This window comes from Nymphaea colorata, chromosome 13 (genome assembly GCF_008831285.2).
Source record: "Nymphaea colorata isolate Beijing-Zhang1983 chromosome 13, ASM883128v2, whole genome shotgun sequence".
In the NCBI taxonomy this organism is placed as follows: Eukaryota; Viridiplantae; Streptophyta; class Magnoliopsida; order Nymphaeales; family Nymphaeaceae; genus Nymphaea; species Nymphaea colorata.
Window position 1 is genome coordinate 8,197,274 of NC_045150.1, and position 16,103 is coordinate 8,213,376.

The following is a 16,103-nucleotide window of genomic DNA, read 5'->3' on the forward strand; positions in this document are numbered from 1 at the left end:
AACATTTTTTTTTCACTTGAGTAAATTCGGTGATTGATATACATATACAGAGAGCGAGAATATATATATATATATATATATATATATATATATATAAGAGAGAGAGAAAAGAACATGAGTTGAATCGATGGGATGTGACTAACATGTGAAACTCATAGGGGTTTATGATATTAAATAGTAAAGTTCCTAAATATATCTGCAGTTATGTTTTCAGCTGGCCATGGAGCTTCCATATGGTGTTGTGAAGACAAGCAATGATCTCTGTGATCTGGGAGATCTATCCTATTAAAAAAGGAGTGGCCTTCTGGAAGGATCTAGTCCTCAGACATCTTGGAACTACGAACCTTTTTTTTACATGTATTAGTCATAAATTTGCTTATTTTCTTGCCTTTTGAGTATTTTCATGTCAAGAAATTGGTTGCCTGTAAATTTATTTTCTTGCAAGCTGCAACTAAATCCTGTATAATTTCCAGTATAGGAGAAATCAAGAAACAGTATAGGAGATGGAAGCACATGAAGTTGGTGGATTTGTAGTGTTGGATTCATAGTTGTTGTGATACAATGCACATGGGTCTCAGTTGTGATCAAGAGAAGTCTTGTCAGCCATGTTGGCAGCATTTAAGAGATGCTCCTAGCATATACAATTCAACTGCGACTGCATGATCATGAAGAGAGAGAACTAGATCACTACAGACTCAGACTGTAAGCTTTTCCTTTACATAGCCAGTTGCGGCCACTGCATTCAAAAACTTGTTGTTCCTGATAAGTTGGTTTACTTCTCATCTGTTAATGTGCAGTTGTGCAGTTCCAAGACAGAAAAGACCTATGGTATCTATCATCTCTGCTCCTCTGATCTCCATTTATTCACCTATCCTGCTGCATTGTGTTCCTAAAAGACCATACATCAGTACCGCACCATACTTCCTCAATCATGGACTGGTTTTCTTGCTTGTCAAATGTACATGCATTGCATTCAGTGGGCAGATTAGTTTGCTTAACCAATTCGGATTCAAATAGATTTTTTTAGTACTTATTTAGGAGAAACCACTTTCGGTATAAAACCTTTAAAGTCTAGCCCTTATGCTTCTAAGATTCTAACTTACTCTCAACCTTGTGGACTCTGTCATATTTTTCAATTCGGATGTTATGTTTGCCATCATTTGTAGCTTAAAAAAATAATGCACGGAATTGTGATAGTGACCATGGATTTGAATCTTGGACCCCTTTGAACTTGAGAAAGTTTAAGAGAACTACATTAAACCTCCCGTTCACTGCCATATCCATAAGCATAATGGCATATAAAGAGCACTGTCCGGAAATGGAAAGGAAAAAAGGAGCAAACAAGGAAAGAGGAACATGAAGCGAGACGGGTCGGTGCATTACCAAATTTTTGACCGTTGAAAACAATACTTTAATTGCCCAAACGTGAGCCATTCAAAAAAATAAATCGACCGTTGGTGCCCTGATGCGCCATCTTCATCCCCCTTCGTCGCTCTCCCCCTCCGCACCAGACTGCCACCGCCCAACACCCACGCCGCCATGGTTTCTATCCTCAAGAAACCCTCACCCCTTCGCCGGAGCCCTCGCCGGAGCCCTCGCCAGAGAAAGACCGTCATCCCCGTCAAGGCTATTCCCGGTCCCACCCTCCTCCTCTCCTCCATCGGCACCTGCAAGCGCCGCCTCTTCCGCCTCTTCACCGGAATCGTGAGCCACGGGAGCGGTAGGAAGGCCGGGTACAAGCGACTTAACAACCGATTCCCGTCCCCCGCAGTCCACGCCCTTCCGCCAGCCCCGGACCGGAAGACGGTGGTCCTCGACCTCGACGAGACGCTGGTGCATTCCACCTCCGACCAACCACCGGAAAAATACGATTTCGTCGTCCGGCCGGTGATTGACGGCGCGCCACTGACGTTCTACGTCGTGAAACGACCTGGCGTCGACCAATTGTTGGAGGAGATCGGCAAGGACTACGAGATCGTCGTCTTCACGGCCGGCCTGATGGAGTACGCCAGTCTGGTGCTGGATCAGCTGGACTCCAGGGGGCTGATCTCGCACAGGCTGTACAGGGACTCATGCAAGGAGGTGGAAGGGAGGCTCGTGAAGGACCTCTCTAGGCTCGGCAGGGATCTCGGTAGGGTGGTCATCGTCGATGACAATCCGAGCTCTTACTTATTCCATCCGGAAAATGCAATTCCGGTGAGTCCATTCATCGATGACCTCGCCGACGGCGAGCTCCGAAGACTTGGAGAGTTCTTTGACATCGCCGGGCAGTTCGATGACATGAGGGATGCTGTGTCCTGCTACCTCTCGGGGCTGAATAACAGCGAGCCTTGCAATTGAAATTTTTTGCTTCTGTCCCTAATTGTTTGTTGCTTCCCGAGATAGCTTTTTCGAACATCCATTCGATCGTTGTTGTAGAAATCGACAGATTATTTGATTCATTCTCTTCCAACTTGTTGGGATCTTTTTATGTGATCCATGCTTCCACACACACGCAAAGAGAGAGAGAGAGAGAGAGTCATTAAGTTTGAAGATGAATGGTCTGGATTGATCCATGTCAGCTTAACTTTTTGAGCGATAGTTTTGTAGAGAGAGAGAAAGAGTCAATGAGTTTGAAGATGATATGATCAGGATTTTGATCCATCTCAACTCATCTTTTTAAGTAATACTTTTGTTTCAGATGATACTGATAATTTAGATCCACTTTTAGCATATGAACCAATGTTGATTCAGCTCACTACCAGCCTACCAAGGTGTTCTTTCTCAGCATACTTGGCTTAAGTCATATAGGCTCATTACTCTCTCTCTCTCTCTCTCTCTCTCTTTATATATATATATATATATAACACACGTGTGCGTGTGTGTACAGTAAGATAGTATTTTCTTTTGTATCAGGTGTCCTTTTGAAGGAAAAATTAATGCAGCTTTATAGAAAACCATGCGAGTAGTTATAAGGGAAAGGTCAAGAGCCAAGTTCAAGCCTGGTATGTCGGCAATAAAAACATGTTTTTTGAAAGAAAAAAAATGTAGTTAGACTACACGCTATTTGATGAAATAGACAAGTTTCCTTATGGTAACTAGGATAAGCCCACTTGACAATTATATTAATGAATTTGCATGGAAAATCATTGGTAGTCCAAAATGGTATTACGTGTCATATAAATGCCCCAATGTTCAAGCATCTTATGTGTCACACCAATTTCCAATAATTTTTTTCAACTCTTCTATGAGTACATGTAAATAGTATCAATATTTTGACTAGTAGTACAAAAAATAAGCAACTTAAACGTAATAAATGGCTGTTTCATGCATATCCACAACTTTAAATTGTATAAAACTAAAATAATTTGTGCGCATTGTTTTAAAAGAATTGAAGTCATCAATTTTTCAGTCTCAATCTAACATTGTAAGAATTTAGACAAACTGCATGTGATATTTATCAAATGTCTTCCATGTCAATAAATTAGTTCGATGTCTTCAAAGAAAAATGTCACAAAACATTAGCAGCATTTTTTCTTGTTTTGGTATTATGCCCAATTTTTTCATGATACAATGTTATAGAGGTAACTCATGAACATACAACACTGTAACACTCTATGTTGAGACATATCCTGCCCTTTTTATTCCCCATGTGAGGTTATTTTTCTAGTGTTCTCAAAAGAGGCCATAGCACTCCATGTATTTCTCCTTTCCCCGAGGTTCATAGAGTATGTTTCATGATCTTTTACGATTAGGATAGTAGCAACATGTTTCGTAAAAGTTACCTCCATTGAAGTTGAGTGTCTTGTCATCGAGTAAACTACACCCTTCAGGCCTGACACATCCTACTCTTATTAGAAAGAAAATACAAAATTGTTGTATATTTCTCTTTGATCAGCTATACTATGATTATGATTGAGCATTTTTTATTCAGAACTCTTGGAAATTATTGCTTCTAATTGCCTGTTGTACAAATTAAGTAAATGACACCCAATCCAATATGTTATACTTTAAAAAGTTGAAAGCAACTCAAACAATAGATAATCTATAGGATTATTTGACTATGGTGAAGGACAAAATACTTCTGCAGTTACAAAAGAGCCAATGGCCCTACACTCCCTATGTAACACTCGTTGTTTTTGTAGGTGGGCCGGATCGGGTCCAAACCCAGACCCGAATCCACCAGTGTGGGAGCCCGACGTCGCCCTCCTCTCCCTCATCTTTCCCTCGTCTCCCTCGTTTCCCCTCTTCGTCTCTCCCTGTGCTATGACCACAGTGTCGTGAAAGAAGGAGACGGAGGTGGTGCATAGCGGCGACGAGGACGACGGCGGTGGCACTGGTAAGCCTCTGATCTCTCTCTGCCTCTTCCTCCTTCCTCATCCTTCTTCTCCTCTTCCCTCCTACGTAGACTCTCATCTCACCGTCAGCACCCTCTCTCTGGCTGTCTCCCTCTTTTCTCTTGTGCTCCTCACTCACGGCTCTCTCCCCATCTTTTTGTCTCTCTCTCGTGCTATTCCCCTTCCTCTGCCACTCCCACACTTTCTCGTCCTCTCTACTGCACACTCTCCCTTTTTTCCCGTCAGTTTTTCTTGTTGTTTTTTACTATTTTGGGGTTGTTGGTTTGTATTGCAGTTGGGGACACATATTTTCCCTCATAGCAGTGAGGTGAACGCGTAGGTGGTGGCGGCATTGAAGGATTTTAGCTGTTTGAGGACCTCTCGAACTCATGAAGTGACTGTCGGGAGGACTGCAACAGTTCAGACTCTTGAATTGGGGTGAGCAAGGCGTAATTGAGCCTATTTTATTGTATATTTTTTATTGAAACACGCGTAAATATTGTTGGAGCATGGTAGAATTAAGTATTGGTGATTTTAGGATATATGTTAGCGACTTTGCTTTTTGGGGAAAGTTTAGGATCATGTTGGAGAAGTGTTGATTCATGTCTATCATGATCTTTTAAGTTTAAGGTGTTGATTTTTCGAAGCTATTTGGGAACATGGTAGAGATTTTGATGTGGGTGAGAAGATTTAGAATCATGAGAAGATTTAGAATCATTTTATTGAGCATGTGGTGCATACTTTTGTCAATGGGCGTATTTCTATGTTAGTTGGAGTAGAGCATGTAAGTTGGGTGTATTATTGGGAAGACGATTCAACTATAAAAAACTAATAAGAAGTGTGTTAGTGATAAAGTGATCGAAACTTTGAGTTTAGATGTTTGGTCACAACTTCTCGGGCTGAGAAGAGGCCTATTGGAGGGCTTTGTAGGTCGATACTACCCGTCGACACTCTCGTGAGGCAATAGCATGCCTCAATGATTTTGTTTTTATTTGTTTTGATTGTGAAGTTGAACCAATAGAAAATTTAGTCATTTACCACTTGTGTATATTTGCAGGTACACTGGGTACGTCCCGTAGACCTTGAGCGACCAGATTCGAAGCTCGACGTATTTTAAAGAGTGTTGTGGGCGCGCGACAGGTATGGCGGCATTTCAGGCAAATCCTTGCCTAGGGCCAACGTGTGAATGTGTGTTCCTAGGAACGTGAGATCCTAGGATTGTGATGTGATTGATTGATTGTTTTGTGAGTGAATGTATGTATTTATGCAAATGATTTGACATATGATATGATTTGATTTGAAAAGCTATTAAAAGCTTGTTTTAAAAATGTTACGCATTTGCATGTGCATGCTAGAATTGATAACTGCTTAGGACAGATGAGGTGGGGTATCGAGTCAAATGTCTCCTCAACCCCAATTGTGCATTAGAAAGCATCATGAAATGATAACTACATAGGATAGCTACGAGCCAATCACAGACCGAGACTACTCTCTCTGGTTTGACTAAGTTTTTCAAATATGTGATTGATGTGATAAGTGATGTGAATGTTTTGTTTTGTTGCATACACATTGCCGTGCAAATGAATGAATTGGAGGGTAGTTGTACAAGTACTGTTATGACGGCTAGCTAAGAATGTAAATTATATGTGTAGCCTTCATGTGGAAGCATTTGGAGGTATAGGTGCACTCGTGGAGTGAACTAACCTCATGAACTAGCTGGCCATTTTGTGAATGTGTTTCCATAATGTTAAATAAGAAATAATAAGAGATGAGAAGCCAGTGGGTTGTGGCAATGTGCTTGGAAGACGTCCCGCTTTCGCCACTAGTCTCGCATGTTCAGAGCGCATGCGGTGCAATGCTCCAGGGTACTGTTGTGTATTGTACTTGGAGCGTTGGACTCCTGCCTTCCCAACCTGGGTGTCCTAGGGAAAGCTGTGTATCTCTCCTTGGAATTCATACATCCATAAATGAGTACTATACTGCTGTAGTGGGTGAATGGATCCATACTGTTCTGGGTCACCACGTGGGTTGTCTCTCGGTTGTAAGCCGTCCGCGGTGTGCACGTGTCTGTGTTTGCATCTACAGGAACTGTCAATTCACTGAAGTTACTGAAAATGTGATGCCGCCCGCGGTGTGCACGTGTCTATGTTTGCACCCACAGAAACTGTCAATTCAGTGAAGTTAATGGAAATGTAATGTATATAAATGAAATGTATGTGATTGATGTGCATGTGAATGTTGTGCTTATGAAAGCAAATGAAATGTTTAAGCATGCCTTGCATGTGATTTGAAATTATGTTACTGTAGCCATTGAATAATCTTTACATGTCGTGGTCTATTGTTAGGGGCCTTCTTGATAAATAATGTGACTATGTTCTGACACGACATGATGATAGATTATTTTTATGATTGTTCTCATATTTGAACCCTACCTAAGAGGGTTTGGTATTTTCGTGGTTTGTTGCCATACTGCGAAGGCTAAGCCTTCAGTTATTTTTTTTTTCAAGTTTTGGCGGACTCGGGGTAGTAGGTTAATTGGATGATTTCACTCATATCCTATTGGGAAGGTTTTTGGGTCCTTTGTAGTGCCGGCGGGTCTTATTTTGATTTTATTCATGATTTGTTTTTGTTAAGCATCAATTGTATGGTTTGAGACATTTTTGTCATACATAGATGTGATTTTGTATGAATTGAAATTGTTATATAAATGAAAGTTCGTCTCATTGTTTTGAATGACATAGCTCCTTGTTTTTGAGTTGTTGTGTAGTTACATTTCAATACTGTCACATTTCAATACTTTATGTTAAAAAAAAAAAAATATTTGAAGGTCAAAAGGTTAGGGTGTGACACCTTAGGACCCGACATGTTCTTGCACTAGGAATAGTGGTTATTTTTTCACAAAAATAGGTTATGGCCCTCCTTGTACCCCTCTACTTTCAAGTTCACAGAAATGTTTCAAGACCTTTTTCGATTTAGAAGAGAAGCATACTGAGTTGATACTGAGTTGCGGCAATGACCATATGTTTCGTAACGGAAACTTCATAACCCATTTACTTTAAGTACAAGTTTGATAGTATGGAAAATTTTGATGGTTGAAATTGTTGTTTGATTGCTAAAGAAGATTTTAGAAAAAAAAGTTAGAACTCATGGCTTTGAGTAAATTCTCTAGAAATGTCATATAATAACCTTTACAAAATAGAAATTTTTTTGTGGAAATTCCTTTCCTTTTATGACACGATCAGTATGGTGGTTGGAACCTTTAAAATAAATTCACCAGGAAAAAATAAAATTTGCTCATCAATTAATGACAATTAAACGATAATTTTTGTCATCAAAACATTTTTTATAACAAAACTTCATACTTCGTCCTTAATTTATCATAAACATTTGATGATTGCTAAGTTAACAACTTGTGATGAGTTTAGCCATCACAAAAATCAATGTCATTGTTGTGATAGACGGCATTTTCCAAAATAATTTTAAACAAGGATGACTTTTTAAGGTTTCTTTTCTTTTAATTTACAAATTCAAACTAATGAAAGTATTAAACCACATCATTTCTACCTTCTATAGCTCAAGCTAGTATTACTAGTGAAATGAATATGTATGATAATCAATTTTGGCTTCGTTGAAATTCTTCAACCGACACAGAAAAAAGGGGTCGCTTAATGCTACAATTTCATTGTTCAAACTTCAAAGTTGTAAAAGGAAAATTAATCGAGTAACAAAATCAACTATGAATTATTACTTAGATCAGTAGTAAGATATGTAGCAATAATTTTCATTTTCACTAGGTGTACATTTGCCAAGGGAAATGGAAGAACCGCAAACCATAGTAGAACATGTCATGAGTTGGTCATGTCTGTTCACCAAAAAATGTCGATACTCTATGGAACACTGGCCAGACCTTGGCTTGAAGGCACTATCGTACTTCAGATGAAAAGACTAGTCACTAAATGCACTTGAATAAGATATATATATATATATATATATATATATATATATATATATATATATATATAATAAAAGAGAGAGAGAGAGAGAGAGAGAGGAAAAAGAAGAAGAAGAAAGTTCAAAACTGACAAAAGAGAACAAAAGAAAAAAAAAGAAGCTCACTAATGTTAGTAGCTAAAGTGAATGAAAATGATAGGTGTTGAAGATACACCAAAGATACTGAAACCCTTCTCTCTTTTTTTCTGCCCTCAAGGTCTAAAGCTGTTTTGGGACATGAGCAGAGAATAGTACCTCCTTTAACTAGATTGTCGTCTAAATGGGTAGCACCTTGAGAAATTAAACTGATAATCAAACTTTTACTGGTGCAAATCGAAATAGCAATTAAACAACTTTGCATCAGAACCTAGCTATGAAAGTTAGAGATGTCCCATTTTGGGATATTTTGTGGGATACTTGAAGAGGCCGATGTCCTTCCCCCTTTTTTCCTATCCCAAGTCTCACCAAATATACTATAACCCTTCAAGCATTTTAGTATACTTTTAGGAACAAATGAAAGTAGTGTTTTATGCAGCATGTGTTTTGATAAATATACGCAGTAGCTGCAAAAAATAAGTGATTTTGGTAGTGCTTAACATTGCTACCTTCCAACAACGTGTGACTCACCATGGATATGGATATTGGGGTGTGAAAGGGTTCGGGCCAAGAAATTGTTTATGGCATTACCATGATGGGGTTGGAGTCTATTAACTATTCTCTTAGAACGGGGAGATATCCCAAAGAAAATGAAGTTTGTCCCTCCTTCCTATTTTTGAAACCTCTTTCTCCATGCCTCTATGCCTGCTTTGGAATTTGGGTAGAAAACGGTACACCTATTAACTAAAATCTCATGCATCCATCAAAGCTTGAATAGGTAGTGGTAGACCTCATTCTTTTCTTGGTTCATGATTGGCGTAGAGGTACCACACCAATTCATCTCGAACTTGGTGGTTAAACTCTATTATAGTGACACCAATTCATCTTGAACTTGGTGGTTAAACTCTACTATAGTGACACCAATTCATCTCGAACTTGGTGGTTAAACTCTACTATAGTGACACCAATTCTTGTCGAACTTGGTGGTTAAACTCTACTATAGTGACACCAATTCATGTCGAACTTGGTGGTTAAACTCCATCTCGGAGGAAGATGAGAAATTTGAGCAGAAAAACCAAGATTTTGTCCATTTCTCACCGATCCAATCATGGCTTTCGAAGTTGAAATCACCCGCAATGGCTCAATGGCTCTGAGAGTTTCATTTTGTGTTCTTTCTCAAAGGGAGACACCAACTCATCTCGAACTTGGTGGTTAAACTCTACTATAGTGACACCAATTCATCTCGAACTTGGTGGTTAAACTCTACTATAGTGACACCAATTCTTGTCGAACTTGGTGGTTAAACTCTACTATAGTGACACCAATTCATGTCGAACTTGGTGGTTAAACTCTACTATAGTGACACCAATTCATGTCGAACTTGGTGGTTAAACTCTACTATAGTGACACCAATTCATCTCGAACTTGGTGGTTAAACTCTACTATAGTGACGATATTGTAGGGAAGGTCCTATGAAAAAATAGCGCGGCTCTAAGATGATAAAAAAACTTAACACATTTTTTTCTTGTTAAATGAAAATGTCATCTTGTTCAAAACTCTAATCATGACATCCCTTTTTGTCTCACTTCACACCTTGGAACAACTCACTGTTCTTATACAGTAGAGAGGGGCGGCTAGGAACCACAGTATTAGAGTCAAAATCCCTCCTCGCCTCCAACCGGCCTCAAAGGGGAAGGCCCTTTCCTTTCCTTTTTTTTTACCTCTAGGGGTGAGAAAATGAATCTCATGCATCCATCGTAGAAAAATAATGCCTCAGGAAATTTAAACAAACAACGGACTTTTTAAATGGTTGAAGTTAATTGACTCGCTTCCAAGGAGACGACCAACGGATCGGATTCGGATGAAAGATTGTAGTTGTCAAGGTATTCGAGTAATTGGATATCGAGTCGTTCTCACATTCAGTCAAACGAGTCAGTATGAAAAGTCTGAAACCACTTTCGATTTACTTATCCGAGTCGGACCCTGAGACAAATCCCTGTCGCCGTCTAAAAGCCAAAAGTGAATAAACCCTAGAAGGATCCGTCCTACAAGCTCACGAGTCTCGGCAGCGGCCGCTTCCCCGCCCTCCCCCCGCGTCTCTCCGGCAACCATGGTAGATCCTGCTCCCCGTCCTCCTTCCCTTCTCGTGTTTCCCACTCCTTTCCTGCGTCTGATTTTTTCTTGGCTTTCTTTTCCCCCCTTTTGCAGACGTTCAAGAGGAGGAATGGCGGTCGCAACAAGCATGGAAGGGGGCACGTTAACTTCATCCGCTGCTCCAACTGCGGCAAGTGCTGCCCTAAGGTCTCTCTCTCTCTCTCCCTTGCTTGGTCTTCTTCTTTTCTTTTCTGGGTTTCTTCCTTCTGAGATTGGTGTGGTTAATCTGATACCAGGACAAGGCTATTAAGAGGTTTCTTGTCAGGAACATCGTAGAACAAGCCGCGGTCAGGGACGTTCAGGAAGCCTGCGTCTATGATGGTACGCTCTTCTTATTTTTTAGTCTTTTTGTTGTTCCGCGTCTTGAATGAATCACGCGATCTAGTTCTTTTGGGTTTCTGTGGTGTTTTGGTCTCTGGGCTGTCCTTCTGGGATTCACTTGGATGAGGTGCATCTGAACCCTTTGTTGGTGCTGTTGTCCTTTTTGAATCTTTGATCTGAACTACGTTATAATTCTGGTAGGGTACACTCTGCCGAAGCTCTACGCAAAGATGCAGTACTGTGTTTCATGCGCGATCCACTCGCATGTGGTTCGTGTGCGTTCGCGCACTGCGAGGCGCAACAGGGAGCCCCCGCAGCGCTTCAGGAGAAGGGTGTGTGGCAATTGCATTATTATTTTGCTTGGTCCTTTTTATTTTTTGATTCCTTTTCAGGTGTCTTGGTTTGGTGATTAATTTGCTCTTGATTTTTCATCAGGACGATCTTGCTAAGGCTGGGCAAGGTCCCCGTCCTGGAGCACCTGCAAATCCCGTGCGCCCGTGATGAATCTGCGACCAATACACTGCCCTAGTCTGTTCATCTATTTTGATGAAATTTTGATGTTAAAGACTTTTTGTAGTTTCCATTAACTTTGATTGATTTACTTTGTGTTTGCTGAGAAATACTCAGGTGTAGCATTGATATTTTTTTTGAGATATTTGATTAGAGGATGGTCTATCAGTAGACTTTAATATGGCACCTTATTGGTCAATTTAATGGTATTTTCTTGTTCATGATACATTTACTTTGTTTATATTCTCATCCTCTTGTAGCTTAGTGTTATCGTTTTGGCTGCTGTCTTTGTATATGCAGCATTTTTTTTAATTTTACATCGGACTAACTTTGTTGGTAATTGATTTGATTCAAAATTCATGAATAAATTCTGTCACTAGGATTCTAGTTTTTGTATACTAATTTTTCTTCTTCAGATAGTTAAGCCACTAGCTGTTAGGAATATTAATTTTATGCTGCTGGTATGTTATTAGGAAATGGAGTTGGTTAGGGCATTAGAAGAAGTGGGAACATATTTTTTTCTGAGTTGCTTGTGGTTGATTCACGTGTTCATTGTAATTGGTTTAGTATGCAAGAAGTGTAATTAGCTATATAATAAGGTTCCTGCAAGTTTTATCACATAGAGTATGTAACTTTTGGACCTGCAGATGTGTTGTTGTATTCATTACATTATTGTATTCTTTTCTAAAGGTCTAGGATTGTCACTGGCTGTTACCTGCCAATGTGCCTCTCTTATTGATCCAAGAGTCATTGCTCTGAGCAGGGTTGACTTAGGTTAAAATTTCAATAATCTATGTCCATAATATTTTCTTTTGGTCTGTCCCAAATAATGGTGGAAGCATCACTGCTCATTAGTAAGTTCAAGTGAACAGGCATATACGTTGCTACTAATCAAAGGCTGGAGTTAAGAAGTTTTTATTTGTCACGGAAGGATTTCCCACAAAAACGTCTTTCATTCGAGATGTGAGTAAGTACTCTCTGACTTTTGGCTTCTTGGTTGCCATTCAAGTGGCATACAACCAGGAGGATATCGGTTCGAGTAATTAATTAGTGGTAACATTTTGCTTGCGTAGGCATAATATCTAACTTTACCTTCTTCTAGCACAACTGAACTTGGTATGAGTGCTCTCATTTTAGGAAGCCTTTTTGCACCGTTTCGCAGTTTATGCGTCTGCTAAATGATGGGAGGCTTGTAAAGTACTGCGGTTTAACATCGTATCATCTTGGGTGATTAAAAGATTTACTTGCCATCGAATTTGAAACAAAACAGTTTGCAGCTGGTAATGTGCAGGAAGGCTACAGCGGTTGGATTGGAGTGGCTTGTTTACATAACTCATTCCTGTCAGGTGTAGTTCTTGATGAAATGTTATCAAGTAGGACTGGCGAAAGCCACTTTTAACTACGTTCTTTGTAGCTTACCAACCACCAAATGAGTAACTTGGGGTCAATAGAATGATGCCTATTGCAAGAGCTGTTGCAGCAGGAAAGGGTGAGGTGCATTTTATTAAAAAAATGGTGATTGATCCTTCATATATTGCTGTTTACCTGGTAATATCACATGGGTGTTGGTGCGGGCGATGGATGCAGTAATTTTCAAAAAAATTTAAGTGCGGGTGTGGCAATGATGTATATATATATGTGTGTTTATATATTATAAATGATTTGCTACATAGCTAGTTAACTGTTTAGTAGCCTTATTTATCTATATGTACATGTAAACTTTTTGTTATTAGAGATGGTTGATTGATATGCACATTTAAAATTGTCCGGGTGCTGGCTGGTAAGTAACACCCATCTCGACAGAGCCAATTAAACGGAAAAGGAGATTACTTATGGAATCTTTGGCAGAAAATGTGTGTAAGGAGTGTTCTTGGGCATTCCATATGCTGGGGTGAAACTGAGTACTTTTATATTATTCTTACAAGTAAAACCCCAATGGAGGTTGTGGATACCGAGCACTTAACCAATGGATGGTGGGAAGAAGAAGAAGAAGAATAGGTCCATCCTTTTATTTCTTGCTGCATGGCTCCATGTAGCCCTATTGCACGACGCTTGCGTCCTTCCCTGTCACGGAACCCTGCATGTTAAACACACAGAATGGTGCGTTACTTTTGAGGGAAGTGGTTCTTTCACAAGGCGTCACGGATAAAGGGGCGGAGAGAGTACTTCGAGCAGTCAGTGTCCATGGCAATGGGGTAGCCTAAGTCGACGCCGCATTTGCTAGGCAGCTTGAGTGCGTTATCCGGGTTGATACCGGGCAGGTTAGCCGCTCCACTCTTCAGGCAACTGCAGATCCGTTGCCGGTCATCCCTCTCCCTTCCTAACCCCTTGACCGTCTCCATCCCCTTGCAGCAGCTGTCGCTGGGAGTGCTGCTGCCGTCCTTGCTGGTCATCAGGTAAGGAATGCAAGTCTCCACGGTGAGGTCGACGCAGTCAAAGGCATCGGCGGCACCCTGCATGATAAGAACCAGGAAGCCGATGAAAAGACTGATGAGGGAAATCAGGGAGGGAAGAGATCGAGCCATGTTAAAATTTCTGTACTGCTTGCTAGCTGCTGGTTGCAGAGACGATCATCTCATATTGCTTATTTAAATATGCGTAGAAAGAGCAAAATGCACTTCATGTGATGTCGCAGCTTGGAGAACACAAGAGTTGTGTGAACCAGATCAATTTACTCCAATTCCTTCTACAAATATCAGGAGGTGAATTGTAAAGGCTATACCTGAATCAGTTTAAAAAGATGCGTGTGTAGAAGTATTTACTTTACGGCATGCCAGAGTGACTAGATTCTCTTATCATGGCGCGGCAAGAGAGCGGATTGATGCAATAGATGGGGTAGGAAATGGTAGCAGTTAGTTTTCGTTTGGAGTTTTTCCTTACATTAACTCTTCATACAACAAAAAAATATGTAAGTTATGCACCAAAAGTAGGCCTGTCTTATACTTTGGGGATGATGGGAAGTGTGAGAGTTTTAACTTTCAGGGACGAAAAAATAAAATATTTTTCCTACTCACCCAAAAAATCTATTGGAGTCATATAACTTTAAGTTGTCTTGGGTAGATTAAATTGTGTAGATGTGTTCAATATGACTAAAAACCTATAATAATTACTTATTTGCACTTCTTAAAAGAGAAAGATGTGTCTAATTTATATTTTTCATTAAAAACAAAAAATTTATGCGTTTAATTTTCACTCCATGATTTTTGAATCACCAAAATGACCTCTGTACCAGCACAATTCCGACAATTTGAAAGCCAACTCTGTTCTAAACCGATCCCTATATGTGGAATTGTAGAAGAATAATGAAAAATATAACAAGGGGATTGATGAGGGGAGAGGGAGAGGCAGCAGTCGAGTAGTCCGTCCAGTCTTATATTTTGCATTTGAAAATATATATATATATATATAGGTATGTTCTTCATGACTCAACTATGGAAATGAACATATAAAAATATTGTATTCTTTTTGTGACATGCAAATGAGTTTCCTAAGCTAAAAAATGGATTGCAAATTATTAAACTTTTTTAAAGTCTTACCTACACATTCAAAAAATGTCAACTTAATTTGCCTGAATTCTGTTCTTGAAGATCACATTCATACAATTGATTTTCCAAATAAAAAAAGTGAAAAGGGTAAACATAATTGTGACGGATCTATTTCACATATATATATATATATATACTCTATATCCAGACAAGCTAGATATTCCTTTTTCCAGATTTAAGCAAGACGGGATACTGGTGTCCAGAATGAGAATTTAATCGTATAAGTTCTGAAAATGAAACTCACGTTTGTTATACATAAACTAAATATTCTATTGCCTAATGACATCTCTTTTGTCTCCCCAGTAGAACATGTTATTTGCATTCTTTGTTATTTCTTTGACAAGAAGCCTTTCTTGTAGGCTAATGGCTTGCAGATAGGGATGTCAATGAATTAACATATATCTGATTACCGATTTTTAGTTTGTTTAGTTGGATCTGTTTTACTTGTTAGATTCAGGTGCAATAAACAGCAACTTGAATCTTAGTTCAATATCTGCCTAGAAGTTTATAAAGATCCAATCTGCCTCCATATGACGCTTCGGAATTCAGTTAAAAAACATAAGATCCAAATCTGAATCTGAATTTGCATAATGTTTTGTTCCAAGGGATGTATAATTAGTTGCTAGTTTGATTCCCATGAATACTATTTTCGAAACCTTGAATCGGACGCCAAATTGAATGTAGGACGTAGTCTTGCGAATCTAATAGAAATCGCTCCAACACGTGAATCGAATAAAAAGCGAAGTCAATTTGAAGATGACGAACAGCATCCTGCTCTTTTAAGAAGTAAACCCCCAAATGACGTGTGAAGCGTATCGGAACTGTTTTGAAAAGTAAAAAACAATACTACAATATTTCAACGTATCGGCCCATACATTGGGCATCTGCCTCAGGATGAGTAGGTTGATGTTTGTGGGTTTTAGACAAATTAAAATTTTTGAAATGTTTATTCTCTTTAAAAAGTTGAATGGTGATTATTTTGAATTTTTTTAAAAATTAAAAAATCATTTTTGACATCACCAAGGGAAAGCGATTCACATTAGCCGATACGGTTCGGCTTACTGTATCGTTCAAGGTGGACGTTACGTCAACATGTTTTTTTCAAATGCACCTCGGGCATACGATTCGGTTTATAAAACCGATTCTCGACGTCAATGGGGCCGACGTGTTA

The 16,103-nt window shown here is 39.4% G+C and overlaps 2 protein-coding genes across 2 annotated transcripts; both read left to right on the forward strand.

Moving 5' to 3' along the window:
• Positions 1-1,459: 1,459 nt before the first annotated feature.
• Positions 1,460-2,439, forward strand: LOC116267187 (uncharacterized). The gene has a single exon (XM_031648791.2). The coding sequence runs from the start codon at positions 1,540-1,542 to the stop codon at positions 2,338-2,340; it is 801 nt and encodes a 266-aa protein (XP_031504651.1). The 5' UTR covers positions 1,460-1,539; the 3' UTR covers positions 2,341-2,439.
• A 7,918-nt stretch (positions 2,440-10,357) lies between these two features.
• LOC116266590 (40S ribosomal protein S26-1-like) lies at positions 10,358-11,613 on the forward strand. The gene is made up of 5 exons (XM_031647854.2): positions 10,358-10,515; positions 10,611-10,703; positions 10,793-10,877; positions 11,079-11,209; positions 11,313-11,613. Exons 1-5 carry the CDS (start codon positions 10,513-10,515, stop codon positions 11,376-11,378), a joined length of 378 nt encoding a protein of 125 aa, XP_031503714.1. The 5' UTR covers positions 10,358-10,512; the 3' UTR covers positions 11,379-11,613.
• Positions 11,614-16,103: the final 4,490 nt, after the last annotated feature.

Excerpts from the sequence above, each read along its gene's own strand:
- LOC116266590 (XM_031647854.2), top strand. Across the intron at positions 10,704-10,792 it reads GCGGCAAGTGCTGCCCTAAG|GACAAGGCTATTAAGAGGTT; the intron begins GTCTCTCTCTCT and ends ATCTGATACCAG. Across the intron at positions 11,210-11,312 it reads CGCAGCGCTTCAGGAGAAGG|GACGATCTTGCTAAGGCTGG; the intron begins GTGTGTGGCAAT and ends ATTTTTCATCAG.
- LOC116267187 (XM_031648791.2), top strand. The coding sequence starts at position 1,540 with ATGGTTTCTATCCTCAAGAAACCCTCACCCCTTCGCCGGAGCCCTCGC.